A 21,379-nucleotide genomic window follows, 5' to 3' on the forward strand; every position below is an offset into this window, starting at 1 on the left:
GCCAGGAAAGCCACATGAGGAACCAGGTCACTACCGCCCCATCTCCCTCCTGAACCAGGACCTAAAACTGCTGACCAAAGTAATGACAAACAGGATAAACCCCCTCTTAAACAAACTGATCAACCCAGACCAGGTCGGCTTCATCCCACAGAGACAAGCACAAGACAACACAAGGCGAGTCATCGACCTAATATGGGTAGCCAACCACAGACACATCCCAACAGCAATACTCTCACTGGATGCGGAAAAAGCTTTCGACCGCCTTTTATGGCCCTATCTATACAAGGTCTTGAGCAAGTTCGGATTCCCACCCGAGCTTGCTCGATTCCTGCAAGCCATGTACCACAACCCAACGACAAAACTCCTGATCCCGAACATAGCCCCCCCCTCCTTCCCCATCTTCAAAGGCACGCGCCAAGGCTGCCCACTATCCCCCCTCCTTTTTGCCCTATCCCTTAAACCCCTCCTAGAAGCCATAAGAAACCACCAGCAAATCGAGGGAATACGCATAAGAGACGAGACATTCGCCATAGCAGCATATGCAGATGACATTCTCCTGACATTGTCCAACCCCACCCCGTCCCTCACTGCACTCCTGTCAACACTACAAACTTAATCCAATCTCTGGATACCAACTTAACGCCGCCAAATCGTAACTCCTTCCACTCAACCTCTCAACAGACACTCTCCACACTTTAAAACATACATTTCCCTTCCGCATCCGCCCAACGGCGATAACCTACCTAGGCATACAAATCACCAACGACGCCACCACCCTGTACGATACTAACTACCATCCACTCTTCCGCAAAGCACACGCGGACCTCCAACGCTGGAAACCCATGAACATCTCATGGCTAGGTAGAATAACATCTATAAAGATGAACCTACTACCCAAGTTTCTCTACGCCTTCCAAGCACTACCCATCCCATGTAAAAAGACAGACCTCAAACAACTACAAACTGCAATAGATCACTTTATATGGAACGGAAAGAAACCTCGGATCCGCCGATCCACCCTATATGTCCCTACACCATCAGGTGGACTAGGTCTCCCCAACTTCACACATTACCTTCATGCAGCGCATCTAACGCAAATCCAACACTAGCACCTCCCCCCAATTCACAAGCGATGGGTAGACCTCGGACACCTCATCTTCGGACACGACCACCCATCCCAATACATGTGGCTACCGAGACAACATAGACAAATAACACCCCCCACATCCCCAACAATCACCCACTCATTAGACCTCTGGGACCACCTCAGCGACAAATTCGATCTATCCACTGGCATATCCCCCCTCACCCCTATATTACGTAACAAAATGTTCCCACCTGGCCTAACACCACAACACTATGCCCATTTTGAAGAGAGGACCATCAGCAGACTAAAACACCTCTACCCAGACGGCAAACTCCTACAATTCACAGACATGAAATTTAATGTTGAAAAATGCAAAGTTATGCACTTCGGCGTAAAGAATACACAAGCAACGTATACCCTTAATGGAAGTGAATTAGGGATAACAACACACGAAAAGGACTTGGGAATTGTTATAGACAACAAACTATGCAACAATGTGCAATGTCAATCAGCAGTGGCCAAGGCCAGTAAGGTATTGTCATGCATGAAAAAGGGCATTCATTCTCGGGACGAGAATATCATTTTGCCTCTCTATAAATCACTGGTAAGACCACATATTGAATATGCTGTGCAATTTTGGGCACCTCTTCTAAAGAAGGATATCATGGCACTAGAAAAAGTGCAGAGGCGGGCTACAAAATTAATAAAAGGAATGGAACATATCAGCTATGAAGAAAGGTTAACAAATTTAAACCTATTTAGTTTAGAAAAACGTCGCCTGAGAGGGGATATGATAACATTATACAAATATATTCGGGGCCAATACAAACCATTGTGTGGAAATCTATTCACAAACCGGACTTTACATAGGACACGAGGCCATGCGTTTAGACTGGAAGAAAGAAGATTTCGTCTAAGGCAAAGGAAAGGTTTTTTTTTTACTGTAAGAACAATCAGGATGTGGAATTCTCTGCCTGGAGAAGTGGTTTTGTCAGAGTCCATACAGATGTTCAAACAGCTACTAGATGCATACTTGCAAAGACAGAATATTCAAGGATATAATCTAGGGTAATAACTGCTTGATTCAAGGATAAATCTGACTGCCATTCTGGGGTCAAGAAGGAATTTTTTGTCCTAGCTTGTTGCAAAATTGTGCTTCAAACTGGGGTTTTTTTTTTGTTTTTTGTTTTTTTTTGCCTTTTGGATCAACAGCAAAAAACAGGTGTGAGGAAGGCTGAACTTGATGGACGCAAGTCTCTTTTCAGCTATCTAAGTATGTAACTATGTAACTATGTAACATACCCAACCCCGACTCTCTGACGACATTCGACTACTTTCGCTACCTACAGCTCCGCAGCTTTGCATCAACTGGCAGCCACATCGACCCTCACGCAATTCGAAAAAACAAGCCTCCGCGCACCATCTCGTAAAAGCCAAATATCCGAACTATACCTAACACTAACAACTCACCACACCCAGGTCACACTCCCATACATCTCTGCATGGGAAAAAGACTTAGGACCCCCAGAGGAACCCACAGATTGGGCTGACATATGGGCGACCACCAAATCCATTTCAATTTGCGTCACCCACAAGGAACAGGCTTATAAAATGCTCTTCAGGTGGTACCTCACACCCCACCGCCTGAGGGCCATGAAATGATCCCCCTCAAACCTCTGCTGGAAACTATGCGGGGATACAGGCACCTTCCTCCACTGCTGGTGGACCTGCCCCAAGCTCATCCCCCTATGGACATCCATCACAAACCTCCTAACCAAACTCCTCTGCAGACCTGTACCCATGGGCGCTCTTGCTCTCTAAACCCATCGACGCTTTCACCCGCAACGAAAACAAATTAATAGCTAGAATAGCCTTAGCCACCCGCAGAGCAATAGCGGAAACATGGTCCACCCCACACATACCTACCCACAACCAAATACTCCATAAAATGTATTTGAATTTCCATAAAAACGGACAACATAGACATGGACAAACTAACAGCACAAATACATGATACCCCGAAATCCTTCCACAAAATCTGGGACCCATGGCTCGAGAACCCCACCGCCCCACCATGGTAAAAACCATTACAATTCACACTCTCTCCACTGATCAGCAAACACCGTTAAGATAACCAACACGAACCCCACCACCCACCCAAATCACCCAACCGGGACCCGGAGGAGACCCCGGGAGGACAGCAAGAACCCCCCCGAAAACCTCATCCCCCCAATCCACCACACCCACTATAAACAATTAACAGCACCAAACCACCTCATACCCCCCCACTGGCACACAAAACCCGCCAACTATGCCACAACCATAAACTAACAAACTAGCCAAGCCGTCCGCATACCTGACATGGGGCACAACACCCCAACCTGACCCATCCACCTGGAGGAAGGCCCAACCTACCACGCTCACAACACCTAACAGAGCCACAAGACCTCCACCAAATACGGCCCGCAAACAGAAGGCATTACCAAAAGAAACAACCCCATTCGCCATGATGCCACAACCCAACCTAACCAAACTGTTACATTACCACCATGTTATTACCCTCCCACTAACCCAATTGTTTTTTCTTCCTTCTGTACAACTGTTTTCTTGTACCTTGAAAATGAAAAATAAAGAATCTTTAAAAAAAAAAAAAAATCAGAGCGAAAAAAAAAAAAATCTTCACCCATGGAGGGCTCCGCGCAGACTGAGCTCTGCAGGGTGCGGGAAGGCTTATAAAGCCTTGCCCCGCACTGCAATTAGGCTAAGAACCATCCAATCAGAGTGCTCTGTCATTTTACACAGCGTGAGAAAGTTCCAAAGAGCTTTCCCACGCTGGGTAAAATGACACAGAGCACTGTGATTGGCTAGATTCCAAGCCCACCAATCAGTGTTATGAGTCAAATTACACAGCGTGGGAAAATTCCAGAGAACTTTCCCACGCTGTGTAAAATGACAAAGAGCACTCTGGCTTAAACCAACCAATCAGAGTGTTCTTAGCCTAATTGCAGGGTAGGGCAAGGCTTTATAAGCCTTCCCCTGCCCTGCAGAGCTCAGTCTGCACAGAGCCCTCCATGGGTGAAGATGGATTAATTTATTTAGCGTCAGGTTTTTTTCTTTATAGTCGGGGTTTTTTTTTTTTTTTTTTTTTTTTTTTTTGCGCTCAGGTTTTTTAATTTATTTTAAGTTCGGGAAATAATTTTTTTTTTTTTTCTTTTTTTTTTTTGGGCTGAAATATCAAGATTTTAGAAGACCTCAAATGGCAAGTTTTTATTTTTATTTACAGGTTAGTTATTTTATTCCCCCCTCACTATTTTTAGGGTGAGGGGGGTAGGTAGGGGATAGTTTTTATTTGGGTGGGGGGGGGGGGGTGACCAGGGGCTTGGAGACCCCTAGTCACCTTTTAAAAGGGGGGGGGGGAATTTGTCTTAGGGCCCCCACCCGCCGCCCATGGATGGGGGCCGGGAGGGAGGACAGTAGGCCCCCCCCAATTGTGATTTATGGCCCCCACCCACCACGCAGGGGTTGAGGCCGGGGGGGAGGACAGTAGGACCCTCTCATTATCTTTATGGCCTCCACCCACCGCCCAGGGGTGGGGGCTGAGGGGGGGACAGTAGCCCCCCTCATTGGAGTGGGGGCCAGGGGGGTGGACAGTAGGTCGGTCCGTCCGTCTGTCCCCCTCATTGTCCTTTTTGGCCCCACCCACCGTGCGGGGGGGGGGGAAGGACAGTAGGTCCGTCCGTCCCCTCATTATCTTTATTAACTGGGCATGTGCGGGAATCTCAGTCTATCTAGTGTGGGCAGATGACGTGTCCCCCATGGAGTTCCTCTACCCACACAAAGATGGTGGTGCCCTGAATATAGATCGGGGCAGAAAATAAAGTTACAAAAATAGGTACTATTGGGGGGCTTAGGGGCATTATGGGGTGACTAAGGGGTCAGTTACATGTAGTGGAGTCGGGAGGGGGGTAAAAAAAAAAACGTGATTCGGCCATGACAGTGCCGCTTTTACATGCCTTGTTCTGCCTTAGCACTGCATCTTAACAGAGCTGCTACCCTTTTCTGATCGGTTGCATAGATTACACTTTTACACACTACCAAAAAGCCATTTCATCTCTTGTCATGTTATTAAGATGTTAACTTGTTTGCAGTGAGAAGAAAAATGCATGATGTAAGTGCAATTTGATATATGGAACAATATAGATTGGGATGGCTTTTATAAACCAAAATACAGGCAAAGTAATATGTTGGATATTGTAAGCATTAAATACTCTTTAGTTGTTGAGTCCTCTTAGAAAATGGTTGTTACCCAGTGTGTGGATATGTGATTCTCTAGATACATATGGGAAATATATGCTTTTCCAAACACAATAGTGAATTACCTAGTGGCAATATGTATGTGTGTGTATATAATCTCTATCTTTATGTATGTGTTTCATTTATCTATATTTATCATGGATTTATTGAGTCGCTTTGTCTTGTTTTGCAGTAGTCTGGAAACTATATTTGAAGAGCCCAAAGAGAAGAATGGGATTTTAGTCTCCATCTCTCAGCAGAAGAGAAAGCGCATCTTGGAATTTCGTGATTGCACAGTGCCCAAGCTAAAGCGTGCAAGGGGTAAAACGAAAATTGTTACAGGCTTCAAGCGTGGGCGGAAAGCTGCAATGGAGGAGGTTCAGCAACTAGATGCACTACTAGTCAAAAAATTGATGGATCTGGAGAACTTCCTGTTGGAGGAAGAAGCTGTAGAAAGAACCTCAAAGGCTGCTGAGATACAGAGTTGAAATTGATAAACCAAAACCTTTCCAACCCTCCAATTTAATATGGTTTTATTGAAGAGAAGTTTAGTTTGTGAAGGGATGAGTGCTTTGTTGGTCATTATCTTGCCTTCTATGGTTTTACGGGTATCATGAATTGCCCCATACAGCTAAATGGGAATCCAAAGTGCAGTTATCGAGGATAGTTTTGTTCTGCCATTAAAGTATGCTCAAAGTAAAATATCCATGTTTGAGCAATCTACTAGCCTAATGTTCTGGACATTGGAGACACCACATGTCCTCTAATATGTCCTTATCATTAATTACAATGTCCTAGGCATTGAGAATCGCATTATGAAACTGGAGCACCATTGTTTTTGGACTTTTACTTTCACTGTAGAGCTCTCTGCAATTTCCATCTTTGCTCTGGTTCCACACTTTTTGGATGATCTACTATTTCACATTTTAACCTCCTGCACTGGGAATTGATGAAGAGCATTAAGGCACTTCTTTAAATATGTCTATACGTAGTTTTAAATGGTAAAGTTCACTTTTTTCATAACCCTGTTAGTTATTGTAATCAAGTAAATAATAGTTTTTGTATGCAAATAAAAGTAGGCCTTCACTCCTTTGGCTTAATGTACACAAAGTTGTGGGTCCCAGGCCCTGTTAAGAGTTTTATGATTTTGTTATGAGAGTAGTTGGTATTATCACACCAGGCCACGTCTACTCTATTTAATAATACCCTAATACTTCCATGCCATGGAGAAATTATGCATATAATACTGCCAGTTGAATATTAACCAATAACTGGCTTCTCACCATATTCACATTTCAGAGATACCGTGGTAGGCCTTGGTACGAGCAGAGGAGGCCATGGTTTCCGGATTTTGGCACCCTAGGTTGATCATGGATTTTTGTTGCAGTAAAAAGCTAAATTACATTTTTTGAAAGGTTTATCTTATAAGGGGTGAAATGTACTGTATTCTCTCTATGGATTTAAGTACAGTTAAAGGAACACTCCAGGGGTGGATTTTACCACCTTTTAGTATGTTAACCAAACGCGGATTTTAAAATCCCCTAAAAAGCTCACCTGCAGCTTATTCTGAAGCCCACATAGGTTACAAAGGGACCCAAAAACCCGATTGCATCATTGAAACTTTTCGAAGCACTGAGTTGTTTGCACAGGATCAGTACAGCCAACAGGGCTTATATTCTTGTTGCAGTTCCCTGCAGGCAAGATTTTGTTTCTATTTATGTTTTACGAAAAAAATAAATTGTGCATTTTAAAACATTACTGCTGCACTCTTCCAACAATCTCACAATAACCTCAGCGTATATTGTTGGAAAAAATGGAGAACTATGAGGGAAGAGTTACATAGTTGTTTGAGGGTGGTAGAAGGTTGTTGGTTTTTGTCTTTGACTGAATCTGTCATGATGCAAACAAGTCTGCATGATTATTTGCATGACTCTATCAGTTTTGCTGCCTGGAGTGTCCCATTAAGCTCCTCATGCAGTGTATCTAATAGAATGTTTGTTTATTGCTCGCTTCCTTGCTGTATGATTCCAGTGTTACTGTACATACGGTGACTGGAGCATTAACAGTGGTGGGGAAAAAACAGCTGAGGTGCAGATAGCTTCTCTCCTTCTACATTCTAAAGTTTCTCCTGTCTGGTGTACAGTGACATTCCTCCTTGCTCTGCTCCCGCTGACGTAGTGAAGCCTTAAGTGATCTGTGTGTGGTAGAGTGATAAGAGTGGTGTGCCATGTGTATTCTGGATCATGCGCTTTCTGTTAATTTGAGATAATTTGTTTGTTTTTAATTTATGAAGTTATAATAAATGCCAATTGCTCATGTGTGTTCATTTGTAGATGATCTTTTTAATTTCTGATCTATTTCTATTATAAGACAAAGTAAGGGTTTTGTCATATGTATTTTTTCTACGCTTGACAAATGTGAGAAAAGGATGGAGCTTGCGTAACATCCACTTGCTTTTTCACTTAAATACTCGCTCTCTGTCCTGTCCCTTCTCCATTATCTCGTGAGATCTTTGTGCGTCATTTCATAGCGCCGCACATGCCCAGTAGAATGTTTGTCGACCGTGGTGTGCAGAGTTTTTTTTTTTTGTTTTTGTTTTTTGCTGCAATTGACTTTTTTACCTCCCTTGCTCTGCTTAGGCTATTGCCCATTACATGTACAGAAGCAGCTAGTCAAACACACAAGTTACTGCAATATCATCCTGTGTGAAAAAGTTACGAGCATTTGTTCCCAATTCCAGTGTTGTCGCACTTCAAAACATTTTGTAGGGCCATCATCGGGTTATTTTTATTCATTGAAAGGTATCAGGTTAGTTCCCTTTGTTTGTGTATGTCTTTCATGTCCTCCGGGAATTATACCGTAGTCATTGTCAAGCAGATATACTATGAAATCCATGTAATGTAGCACAGATCCTACTCATTTGCAACACATTATAATATTAATATAAATATATATTCTTTAATATACACACACGCTTGCAGAGTTAAACTATTTAGTACTTATTCCGTTATTTCTCTTACAATGGGCTTATGACATGCCAAAAATAACGTTATTTAGTTCTAGAAGTGTTAACTCTTGGGACTCCCTATGATCAAACTGGATCCTTCTTTGACAATACACGTAATTTCTTACGTTAAGTATAATACACTATAAAATGTCTCTTTATTTTATTTTTATATATTTTTTTTTCGAAATAGTATTTAAACACAATATATAATTGGGATATAGTATATCAGGGTTATTCACTAAAGTTCAAATGTCTCTGAACCGAAAGGTGCAAAACCATTCACTGCTGTAAAAGGCCATTTGGACTGTAAAATCCGGACTTGATGAAAATAATCAATGTCCATATTTTGTAAATCAGGCCCTGAATTTGGTCCGAACTATTTTCCTGCCCGGCAGCGGTAGCAAGAAATTTATTACATAAAAATCCTTAGGGGTCGGGGGGCGGAGCCTGACCAGCGAGCAGGGCAGACGTGCTCTGCAACAGCTCCTGGAAAACCAGCTCAAAAAACACGAAAAAAGCGAGATAAAGTGCGCTCACCCTCCTGTAAGTGGGCTCACTGGACCGGGAAGGCTGACCCGAACCCTGAGATGCTGAACACGAAGTCAGGGACAACCGGGTACCGCACCAACGGATTGAGGCCTACCGAAGGAGGTGGCGGAGGTGGCTTTCCCGCCAGACGCACATACACACAAGCAAGCTGGGAACGATACCTTCCCCCCCCCCCCCCCCCCCTTTGGACCGGTGGGGGAAATCCCGGTCCCCGCCAGTCGGAGATCCCAGCACCCGGCACTCTCCGAGCAAACCTGCGGCCCTCACTAGCAACACGGAGGTAGGGGCCTCCAAAATGGCGGACGGGCATACCTCAGCCCTGCAACTCAGACAAGGGGGAGAGACACGGCCTGTGGTGAACCGCACGCTCCACCTACCACCCGAGAACACAGAGGAGCTCTATGACAAGCTGTATACCAACCTGTGGACACAACTTCACGCCCGAAGACAGGCCTTCAAGGTGGCGATCGAAGAAGTAGCGGCATGGATACGCCCGGCAACCCGGCGCCAAATAGGCAGGACTCTCCCTCGCGCCCCCAAAGCAACTGCAAGCAACAGAAAGCGGAGACCTACATGGAGGGTGCTATCGCCACGGTCAACAGGTGCCAACACACGCATCCGACTAACACAGACAGGGACTTACCGACCAGCACGCACAGATTCTCCCTCAGCGGCTCTAAACACCCTTGCCAAGCAAGGCACTACCACACGCGGGAGGAGTGGACAGAGGTCCCCCTCTCGGCCCAGGAGGAAGAGAGTATGTCCCGATGGACGAGCGGTCCTACCACTGAGACCAGCACAACTGGACTTATTGCTCTTACTGAACAATTGGTCACGACACACTGCCGAGCGATCTCCTGCCACTGGACGGCGGGCCTCGAGAACTGGCGTGGGCTGAGGGCCCAAGGCGGACTGAATACACGTGCCCCATACCTGTCATACACTATGACCCACACGGCACTGGGACTTAAAACCAGATGAGTTCTATTCTATACATTCTTCTGTTTTTGGTTTTTGATTTTCAAATGGTTGAAAAGGCAGCAACACGCCTAGTACATTTACGATTTTTACATATTGCATATTATGACTAACAAGCGTCTAGTTTACTTGAAAATAGCACATATAAGCAATCTTGAGAACTTCAGCCTACCACACATTTAAGCGTAACTAAATCTGACATACTCACTACTAGCCTAGCATGCTTAATGTAAAATGCTAATGATACACATGCTGTCGTTTTCATGTCCTTTTTTAAAAGACAAAACAATTTGTGTTGTTTAAAAAATGCTCCAGCCGGTTTACTTACTGTCGTTGGAAAGTTGGATTGCATAGGAGGCGCTATAGGCGTGGGGCTGTCTAAGCCTGCTTAGATATAATCGTTAAACGCATAACATAGACAGGGTATATTTCAAATGCTATAGACAACGCTAGCATATTATCTGTTATGTTTTCCCACTGTCTAATCCTTATACCATCAAAACCAAAAATCTGTGCTGTCTACCCATTATCATCTTAGGGGGACTTGGGGCGACGCAACGTTAGACCAAATAGGATCTATGTAACGTGTAAAATTCACCCTATGCAAACCTATACACTTAAGTTACAGGGTACGCAACACTACAGGCTACACGTACCATTACTGTTCAGTTACTATTTTCAACTTGTTTTTTGTTTCTTTGTTTTTTCTTCAATACCAAGCTACGAACTTAACTATAGATAATGCAGCCATATAACTAACTAGTCTACCATGTTTATTACAAGCTAGCGAGTCTTTATTCAGGGGCTTAGCAAAATGTTACTGTTTAATCTGCTAAACTTCGCGAGGAAAATCTTGGTACTACTTATTGTCTTATATAAATGGAACGTAAATCTATGCTGTCAACTTCCTTACCAAAAAATGTGCAAGACCTACTGTTTACCCTTATGTATTAACTGTATACACTACGCTAGAGGAATGCCTTTGGGGTACCTCTTAAGCATTTGTTACCATCATATGCACTACAAAAATAAAGAATTAAAAAAAAAAAATCCTTAGGGGGTCAGTAAGGCTCCCAACTGCCATAAATTGCAGAAAAATGTTTGTATAGGAACTATAGAGTGTGACCAACCAATGGATGTTGAAAATTGTTACCATCCAGTTAGGGATGATAAAAGGGTAAACCTTTATTTTTTCCTAAGGTACTTTAAAATTTGAATTCTTTACAGTGAGCGAATGTGTCCACATAGTAATATACATTACATGGTTTTGAATTTGTATCACCCAATGTGTGGGTGGATGTGCTACCTGCTGGCTATGTGTAATGTGTGAGAATTTGGTGCGTTTTGCCTTCCTCCTGCTTAGTTTTCTGCATGAAGTTGGGGAAAACTGCACACACCACATCCCAAGACTTTACAGACAGACAACACACACCATACCCACCTACATTGCAGACAGACAACACGTACAACACACATAGCCAGCTCACGTACTATAAATAGAGCCAATTTTCCTGCAGCCATCCCTGGTGACAGTCGGGGAATTAACATTTCTTGTTGACGACGATAGCTCTGCTCAGGCGTAGGAAAACTGAGACAAAGCAGTCCATACCTTTTTGTATAATTTTTTTTTTAACTGGTTTGGAATTTCAGTACGACTGTTTCATTATGATTTTATATTTTTATAAAATACTCCTTTGCAATTTGGGGGGTATTTGACAGTGCCTCTTTAGATCCAAATGAACAGTCCATATCAAAAATGTATTACTATAGCAGACTTTTTTAGAACTTTTCAAAATCAACTTTTTTTTTAGCCTTTCATTTAAATGTTTACACCGCTGCATTATCTGAACAATAGTATGGCAGGAGTGAAAGTGACAGTCAAAATAGCAAGGGAAATAGTCCATTCAAAGTGACAGACTAAAGAGAGAAGAAAATTAGGTAAATAGGAGAGAAAAGGGAAGACAAAGAGGGACAAAGCCAGAAGTGTGGCAAATTTGTGCAAGACAAAGATGGAATTTATAATAAATATTGTATAAATAAAAATATATAAATATATTTAACTCATTTTTCATGAATTTTAAAAAACAAAATTGTGAGTCAGCAGTTGACATAGCGGCTACATTGAGAAAACGCATCAGCATTCTATGAGCCCTGGTTTTTTCTATACAATCCACTTAGACAGTAAAGGGAAGTTGTCGAGGATGAACCTAAAAGTCCAGAAATGCATTTAAGACTAGGAAACAATATATGGTGCACATGTGAGCATGCTGATTGGTAAGTAATCGATCTGTTGCAAGGAAATAGAGAATGTTATCTGCCATCTTGAAGATATTTTAATAAAAAAAATGTAAACAAATCTGCCAGGAAGTGGAGTTTACATTTTTTCGGTATCGTTTTCTTGACGTTAATTCACAGAGGCTTTCAGAAGCATTGTTTAACAGGCATGTAAACATTTTAATAATTTTTTTTTTTTTTTTGGTGGCGGGTTATAAACCAGGATTAGCACACTCTGGTCAGGTGCCAGGATTTCTGAATACACAGACAAAGATGCGTTTTTGCTGCTGCCCCCCTCCCAGCTTCCTATTACAAAAAATGCATAGTCACCGATGTTGAAATTCTTACCTCTTTGTGTTTCTTATCCCCCTTTTTGCGGGTTTTTTTACACCCCCTTGTGTGTCTCGTATTTCACCCTCTCCCTTTGTGTTCACTGGGGCTTAAAACCATAGCTTTGCAAACATAATTTAAACTAATGAGACCTACATTGTGGTTCTCTATCTAAAAGAATCTCCCATGGATGGCCAAAAATTGCAATTATGTTTTACTAATGGTGCCATTTGCTGACATTTTATTCACAGATTAGTAGATGCACTAGTCCCATGGGCAAGCAACTTAAGTGAATTTATTAAAAAATAGCCATAACCGGCATTACATTTTACCTCTTGACAACTGATTTTTTTGAGAACAAGTACAACACTTGATATTTTTATTTTATTTTTTTCATATCTTCATTTTGCTTCTGTTTCTTTAAAGGGCTACTTCAAGCATCATAACCACTACTGCCTGGATATTCCCAGTAATGCATCTTACCTGGGTCCTTGACAAGCTCTAGTGCTAGCTAGTGCTCCAGTTTTGTGCTTGCAGCTTGTGCAGAGCTGCAGGAGCCAGAAGGTATTGAGGTTGACATAAACTGGCTAAGAGCATCCGCTGGCCACTTTCAGCCAATGATTGACATTCTGTACATATTAAGTTGCACAGAACTGACATTAACCAGCTGTAATTATATTTCCGGTTTGGCTGATGACACCACTCTGATGCGGCTGGTACAGATTCCCAATATTATGACCACTTCAAATCATTGAAGTGGTCATTGTGCTTGCAGTAACCATTTAACGTTACAATTTTTCTGTTATTCACGTTTACACAAGACTGTCTCTTACAAGGTGGCTAGAATTACACAAGAACCCCACATTTTATATTCTGCTTTGGGGGTTTTTTCTGCATTATTTTCAGATATAATTATTTGGTTCTAATTTTTTATGTTTTTTTTGTCCGCCTCTACAACCTAGTACAGGGATAGGCAACCTTCGGCACTCCAGATGTTGTGGACTACACCCCCCATAATGCTCCTACACCCATAATGCTAACAAAGCATCATGGGAGGTGTAGTCCAAAACATCTGGAGTGCCGAAGGTTGCCTATGCCTGAGTACTTCTAGCAATACTTTGTTGATTCTGCAGATTGACTTGGCAGTCATTGTTTTCATGTAGATAGCATTTTGTTTGTGTATAATTTAGCATTGTAACTAGATTTGCACATTAGGCATGTATTCTAGACTTAATTTTGTATCATAAAGTGATTAAGAATAATTCCTATCTTTGTAACTGTACAGATGTAGAACTTGATGTTCGTGTCTGGATTAAATAAAGCCAGCAACGGTCTGTGACAGGTCATCATAAATCCACTTCCATGCTGAGAAATGTGACGTTTCTGTAGTGGTAACACAATCACAAGAACTTCCTGATCACTTTAAGCATATTTTGTTTTCTTCTTTGGGCTTTTTATTCCATTGTGATAAATGACAATATTGCCCCAGATGGCTAGGAACAGCATATTCCTGCCACTCGTTTTGTACATCACCAAGTAGATTACCAAATAGAAATTTTCGATTTGAAGAATAAACTAGCTTGAGTGGGGATCCACCAAAGGGCAGGCTAATTGAGCGGTTGTCCGTTCTCACCTCTCTTGCTACTTGTTTTTCTCTCCTGGGCTGTTGTCATAACTGTAACCCCTGCTACACTTGACGCAGGCATGCCAGAAAGAGGAGGCAGATGGAGTGTCTGTCACGAACGCACCCTACTCCAAGAGTGTGCGTGACGTGGTTGTGGTGGTGAAAGGGTTAAAGTACACTATTTGTCTTCACTAGACCGGAAATAATGACAAAATCCCCCTTTTTAACACCCCACCCACACTTAAACATAATAATATAACTATTACTATCCCACCAAATATTACTTAGTACAATATTTAAGGAATTACAAAAGTACTAACTAGTCTCTTCAGGTAACGTGATTCTTAACCAGACAAAGGCAGAACTTAATAAATGTTTATTATGAACAAAGAATAGTCCGTGCATATAACAATATATGATAAACAAGTTATTTACACCAACAACAGATAAAAACAAAAAAGGTAAAATACAGAAGTCCTAATTACTCACTGTAGCGGAGTAGCAGTATAATCACGGTATCTCCGCTGGTAACCCCTGTTGACCTCCGCAATAGCATCTCAGTAATTTGTGCCATTTACTACACAAATTACATTAAAGGATAATATTTTGTAGTGTAATAATAAATTATGCACCCTTGCTGTGACAGTGTCCCTCACCCACGATATCCTATAGGAAGCCACAGTGAACTGTCCCGTTTACACCCCCCCCCGCCCCCCCCGCCCCCCCCAAGAGGGATAACCCAGCACTCTAAGCTGAGTACTACCAACTGGGACTGCCTCAAGCACACCCTGATACGACTTAAAGGAACACTATCATCTAATCAATTAATCTCTATGAGGAAAGTTCAGTGTCTGCATGCAGAGGGAGGAGACACTGAATGTTTGGATGCATTTTAGGCAGCCATGACCCAGGAAGGATCTCTAACAGCCATCTGAGGAGGGGCCAGTGAAGTTATCACTAGGCTGTAATGTAAACACTGCATTTTCTCTGAAAAGACGGTGTTTACAGCAAAAAGCCTGAAGGTAATGATTCTACTCACCAGAACAAATTCAATAAGCTGTAGTTGTTCTGGTGACTATAGTATCCCTTTAAGGATCCAGCTTCGGCATGCAAGATGGCGACAGAGCAAGACTCCATGAAGCCAGGAAGGCCTCGACAGGACTTTCTGGTGGCATTTGATAACCTGTGTAATGCCTTCTGGGAAAGTTTGAAGCATCATGGGGTTCCCGGTTTGAGAAACACACCTGATGCTGACTAAGCAACTGAGACCAGCAGCATCATTCCTACTTACCCTTTGCTGGATGGGCCCACGAAGGAACACTCTAGGCGGCGGAGCCCTTCTGGTCTCCATGGGAGGCACAGTGCCGGGAGAGGAAACCCCTGCTACACTCGATGCGGGCATGCCAGAAAGAGTAGGCGGGTGGAGTGTCCGATCAGCAAATGGCAGCGAGACCATCTCTCACCTAAATTTGTTTCTCCATCTGGGAAGGGGCCTGGTCTTGGGCAAGCCTGTTTCTCCGCTTTGAAGACTTGCAGGAGCACCTGGCTGGGGATCTCCTCAGTGCCATCGCCTGTATCAGCCTCCCAAAGAGGCATCAGCTAGCTGACTTACCAACCCAGTGAATGCCTCGCATTATCCTGCTCCACTAACCTAGGCAACATGCTGCCAGAATATGACCAGTAACGTCTCTAAACCCTTCCTTGGTACTCACAGGGTTGATTTACTGATTAAGTGTTTGTAAACTGTCCTCATATATCTCGCTAACATTTACATTTATATTCTTTGATTTAGCCCAAGACTGTCTTCTGCTAATAACTGCTAAAAATCTGTTCATATATTGGTGTGCCTTACCTTGTTTTTCTATGTGTTTAAAGAAGAAAAAAAAAGGGCAGTATTGTGATGTAATTCCAGTAAAATACAAGTTTAGCAGGCTAAGATTGCCACAAGGCATATGTATGTATATGTGTTTGTAGTATCAGTTAGTTAATTACACGTAGCTAAGATACTGTCATCACTGTACTGACCAGGTGCAGGAATGTAAGAACTGGAATTACGAGTCCCTCTCCTTTGTATCAGATGAGCCACGTGGTTAGACCGGATGGATGAGTTTAGACTCTATTCATTAAATAGGTTAAGGGTATGTGTGGGTGTAGTTAATTGTGGGAGGAGCTACAGTGCTATATAAGGAATGTACTCTATGTATTCAGTACTCAGACTTTGCTGTATTTTGGTGACGCTAGTCCCTCTGAGTCCCGATCGGTGATCCAATAAAGAATCTCTTCCTTCCTGAAGAAACCTGTGTCCATCTCTCTGTGCTTGGCTTCCGTCAGTTTCTCCGGTATCATTTGGTGCATTGGCCGGGAAGCTCATCGTTCAACGGTAGCTGAGAGGCAGAGGCGTGAGACGGTCTATCTTTGCCCACGTTCTCTACGGCTGCACCCCTGAACTTCTGCGTGGACCTCCCTTCGTCTCGGCGCCACTGGTCTGTTGTCCAGGAGATCATCGGCCTCTACGTGAGAAGTGCTGGGGTGTCCCCGTCGATGAGTGTGAACTCAGGTTCAGGAACGAGGAGGTAAGATAACTGCTGTTTTAGACGGCAGGACCCGCTAGGGGTATACCGATTGTGCGGTAGGCCCAAAGGGGTTTTTGAATCTGTATCTGCCCCCTCTGTCGGAGGGAAGGAGCGAAGGCGCACCGCTCGATCGAACGCTCTTTAGTCAGACCGTTTGATTTGGTTAGTCAGGCGGGGTCCTGGTGTAAATAGCCCTAGCCGGACACCGGTGTCTTGTCTAGACTAGCGTTCTAGGGTGTATATTACGTTCGCTAGGTCGGAGGGACCGGGAGACTAAGCGGCGCCTGTGTAAATTCGGTTCGCTAGTTCTCATCCTATCTGGGCTAAGTGGGAAGGCGTGTAAATTTGGAACCCACTAGACTTTTGATAGTACGACTAAGAGGCGCCTGTGTAAATTCGGATCTCTAGCTCGTTGTATAGTGCGACTAAGAGGCGCCTGTGTAAATTCGGTTCTCTAGCTCGCTATGTATATGTGGTGATTGGGCAGTGTGGCTAACCAAAACGGGTGTATATAGTTTTAGGTAGTCCATTCAAGGTACTGGCCAATAGTTTAGTTGGGAATTGTAAATGTGTTAACGATTGTTTAGTAAAGTGTATATCTTGTTAGATAGCGCGAGCTCAGCCGTCTAGCGAGAGTGTTAATAGTGTGTTGCTGTATTATAGTGCACGGTACCATAACCCTGTATATTTACTGACACTGTATAATAAGTACTAATCATTGTCGTCCATTGCATGTTTAACACCATAACCACTAATAATTGTATTGTGACCTTAACTTGTGCTTTGACCTATGCTAACCGTACTGTAACCGCTATTTGTAAAAGACGATGTTACTGGGGTGTGTTATAGACGGGTAATTCGTATATAGAGAATTATAGCGTGGGTGACTGTGTAGTTACGCCAAAGGGCATAATATTGATTATATAGTGACTGGTGTAGCAGCTGTGTGTGTATGGGAATTCCCTGAGTGTTTATTGTTATTGTGTACGTTTCACTTGGTAACCGTACCACGTGGTTTGTGATTTTGGGGTAAAGATGTCTCCTGTACGTTTGGTCACTTTGTGCACTAGGGAGTGGCCTACTTTGGTTGCGGCATGGCCGCCACGTGGCAGTTTGGATCCAACTCTGGTACAGCGCTTACACGTGGCTGTATCAGGTAGGCCTGAACTTTACGGCCAGTTTCCTTATATTGATTGTTGGAGACAGGCCGTAAATGACTCGCCAAAATGGCTCCGGACATGCCACGAGGAACAGTGTCGCCTCATGGTAGCTAGGACTTGTTCGTCCACTAGGGCTGGTGTTAGGCCCATTTTGGACACGCCCCCTGAGTCCGAGATCCCTTTGCCGCCCCCTTACTTTCCGGTAAGAGGAAGTGACGCAAATACAGGAAGTCCTGTAACCCTTCCCTCATTACCCTCATCCACTTCCGCTTCCTCCTCCAGTACAGGATCCACCCCCCCTCGTACTAAATCTCCCCTTCCGGAACCAGAACCCACCCCCATTAGAAACGAATATCCTGATTTGGCGCCACTTCAGACTTCCGGTCAAGCTTCATCTAGCTCGGCCCGAAGTGTTCTATTCACTACCTTTTCCCAAAACCAACCTCCCACATCCCCATACCCTATATCTCCCCGACCGGAACCCATGACTGACGCTTCCCTACGTAGCCCCATCCAAACCCGACAGTTGACTGGTGCCCAACAATTAAAGCACTATCAGATGCCTCTTCGCTTAAATCCCGGGTCAGCTTATATCGATGCCGCAGGTCAAATGGCACACGCTGACCCTGTCTTCGTATATGTCCCTTTTACCACTACCGACCTTTTAAACTGGAAGACCCATAATTCCTCGTATACTGAGAAACCACAAGCCATGACTGATCTGTTCACCTCAATAGTACAGACACATAATCCGACATGGGCTGATTGCCAGCAGTTATTAATGACTTTATTTAACAATGAGGAAAGGACAAGAATAAATCAAGCAGCCATTAAAGCATTAGAGGATAGAGCCCGTGCTTTGAACCAAGCTAATCCAGCAGCATGGGCCGCAACACATTATCCCAACACTGATCCCGATTGGAACGTAAATGGTGCTGATATGGTTCAACTCAGAGCCTATAGAGACGCTATAATTGCTGGCATGAAAGCCGGAGGAAAGAAAGCCATTAACATGTCGAAGACAGTTGAGGTGATCCAGAAAAGCGATGAAGCGCCCAGTGTCTTTTATGACCGATTATTGGAGGCGTACCGCTTGTACACCCCCTTTAATCCGGAAGACGCAGACAATTCCCGAATGGTTAACTCCGCCTTTGTCAGCCAAGCTTACGGAGATATTAAGCGCAAGCTACAAAAGTTAGAAGGGTTTGCAGGTATGTCAATCTCCCAACTAATGGAGGTAGCTAATAAGGTCTATATGAATAGGGAAACAGAAAGCAAGAAAGAGGAGGAGCGCAAGATGCGTAAAAAGGCGGATATGCTAGCGGTAGCGATCGCAGGCGTAGATAAACGGGGCCCAGATAGAGGCAATAATAGATGGAGTAGGGAGCCTTTGAGTAGGGATCAGTGTGCGTATTGCAAGGAAGAAGGGCATTGGAGGAACGAATGTCCGCAAAGAGAGCAGTACGAGAGAGACCAACCCAGGGCAGGCTACGGAAACTTTAGAGGCAGAGCGAGAGGTAGAGGAGGTCCCGGAGGGAGTAATGGTTATAGAGGGAGTAATGGGAACAGAGGAAGTGTTAGGGAAGACAGATATATTCCAGCAGCGCAAAGGTCCCGCGATAGAGAAGGTAGGGACTTCGTAGGATTGGCTGACACGGTCATGGAGGACTATTGATACCGACCGGGCTCCATCCCCCTTGGTCGAGCGGAGCCTATGGTCGATGTATCAATAGGGGGGAAAAGGAGTGCGTTCATGATCGACACTGGTGCTGAACATTCAGTGGTGACTAATCTAGTTGCTCCTCCATCCGGAAGGACTATTACTGTGATAGGAGCAACTGGAAGAAGTGCTGAAAAACCGGTTCTTAAAAGTCGACTCTGTACATTGGGAGGCCACGTAGTAAAACACCAATTCCTTTATATGCCTGAATGTCCAGTCCAATTGCTGGGACGTGATATGCTATCCAAATTACAAGCGCAGATTACGTTCCTACCAGATGGAACAACATCTTTAAAGTTTAATGGACCTTCAGGTATTATGACTTTATCCATACCAAAGGAAGAAGAGTGGCGACTTTATACAGTGTTGACTAGCCAAAACCCTAGGAGTGATGAGACATTATTTAACATACCAGGAGTTTGGGCAGAGAACAACCCACCAGGACTGGCCCGCAATATTCCACCTATAAAAATTGAACTTAAACATGGGGTTTATCCAGTGAGCCTGAGACAATATCACATCCCGCAGAAGGCTAAGAAGAACATCCAATCCTATCTGGATAAGTTCATACGGTATGGTATCCTAAAATTCTGTACTTCCCCCTGGAACACCCCATTGCTGCCTGTTCAAAAGCCCGGCACAGATGAGTATCGACCTGTGCAGGACTTAAGAGCAGTCAATGATGCGGTTGTTAGCATACATCCAGTTGTACCCAATCCATATAACCTGCTTGCTTTAATTCCGGGCGGGGCTACTTACTTCACAGTTTTAGACCTCAAAGATGCCTTCTTTTGCCTCCGAATTGCCGCAGAAAGTCAATGTATTTTCGCTTTCCAGTGGGAGAACGCTGTAACGGGCTCAAAACGCCAAATGACTTGGACAAGACTGCCCCAAGGGTTTAAAAATTCACCTACCCTATTTGGTTCAGCCCTAAGTCAAGATCTATTGGATTTCGAGTCCATCCCAGGAGAGTGTGTATTGTTACAATATGTAGATGACTTGTTGATAGTAGCAGTTACAAAATAAATCTGTCAGCAAGCAACGCACGATCTACTACACATTCTCTGGAAGGCAGGATACAAGGTGTCTAGAAAGAAGGCTCAGTTGTGTTTGCCAACTGTCAAGTATCTGGGATTCCATATCTCTGAAGGTCAAAGAATTATGGGGCCAGAGAGAAAAGAGGCTGTCTGCCAAATACCAGTACCCAAGAATAGAAGACAAGTGCGAGAATTCTTGGGGGCAGCAGGCTTCTGTAGGATATGGATTCCCAGCTATGCGATACTGGCAAAACCTCTGTACGCAGCTATCAAAGGTACAGAGCACGACCCCTTCCTATGGACCCAAGAACAGCAAACGGCATTTGAAGATGTGAAGAAGGCTTTGATGAGTGCCCCAGCATTAGGTCTACCTGATCACACACGACCATTCTACCTGTATGTACACGAGCAAAGAAGAATGGCTGTGGGAGTATTGACACAGTACTTGGGATCATGGCAAAGACCTGTTGCCTACATGTCTAAACAATTGGATGCAGTGGCCAGCGGACTTCCACCTTGTCTAAGAGCCGTAGCTGCAGCCGCCTTGCTAGTAGCTGAAGCCGATAAACTCACTCTGGGTCAAGAACTTTATGTACGAGTCCCACATGCAGTACAGACGTTGTTGGATTACAAAGGAAATCATTGGTTTAGTAACAGCCGTATGACCAAGTATCAAGCAATGTTGTGTGAAAACCCAAGAGTGCATTTAGAGACTGTAAACACCTTAAATCCAGCTACCCTTTTGCC

General features: G+C 43.8%; 1 protein-coding gene across 2 annotated transcripts in view; it reads left to right on the forward strand.

The window, feature by feature from the left end:
• Positions 1-7,696, forward strand: part of PRR14L (proline rich 14 like) — a 41,075-nt gene extending 33,379 nt beyond the window's left edge. For both annotated transcript variants that reach the window (XM_063454543.1, XM_063454544.1), the window contains one exon: positions 5,574-7,696. In XM_063454543.1, coding sequence (XP_063310613.1) covers positions 5,574-5,868 — 295 coding nt within the window. In that variant the 3' untranslated portion in view covers positions 5,869-7,696. The remainder of the gene's footprint in view (positions 1-5,573) is intronic.
• Positions 7,697-21,379: the final 13,683 nt, after the last annotated feature.

Source organism: Pelobates fuscus, chromosome 5, assembly GCF_036172605.1.
Source record: "Pelobates fuscus isolate aPelFus1 chromosome 5, aPelFus1.pri, whole genome shotgun sequence".
NCBI lineage: Eukaryota > Metazoa > Chordata > Amphibia > Anura > Pelobatidae > Pelobates > Pelobates fuscus.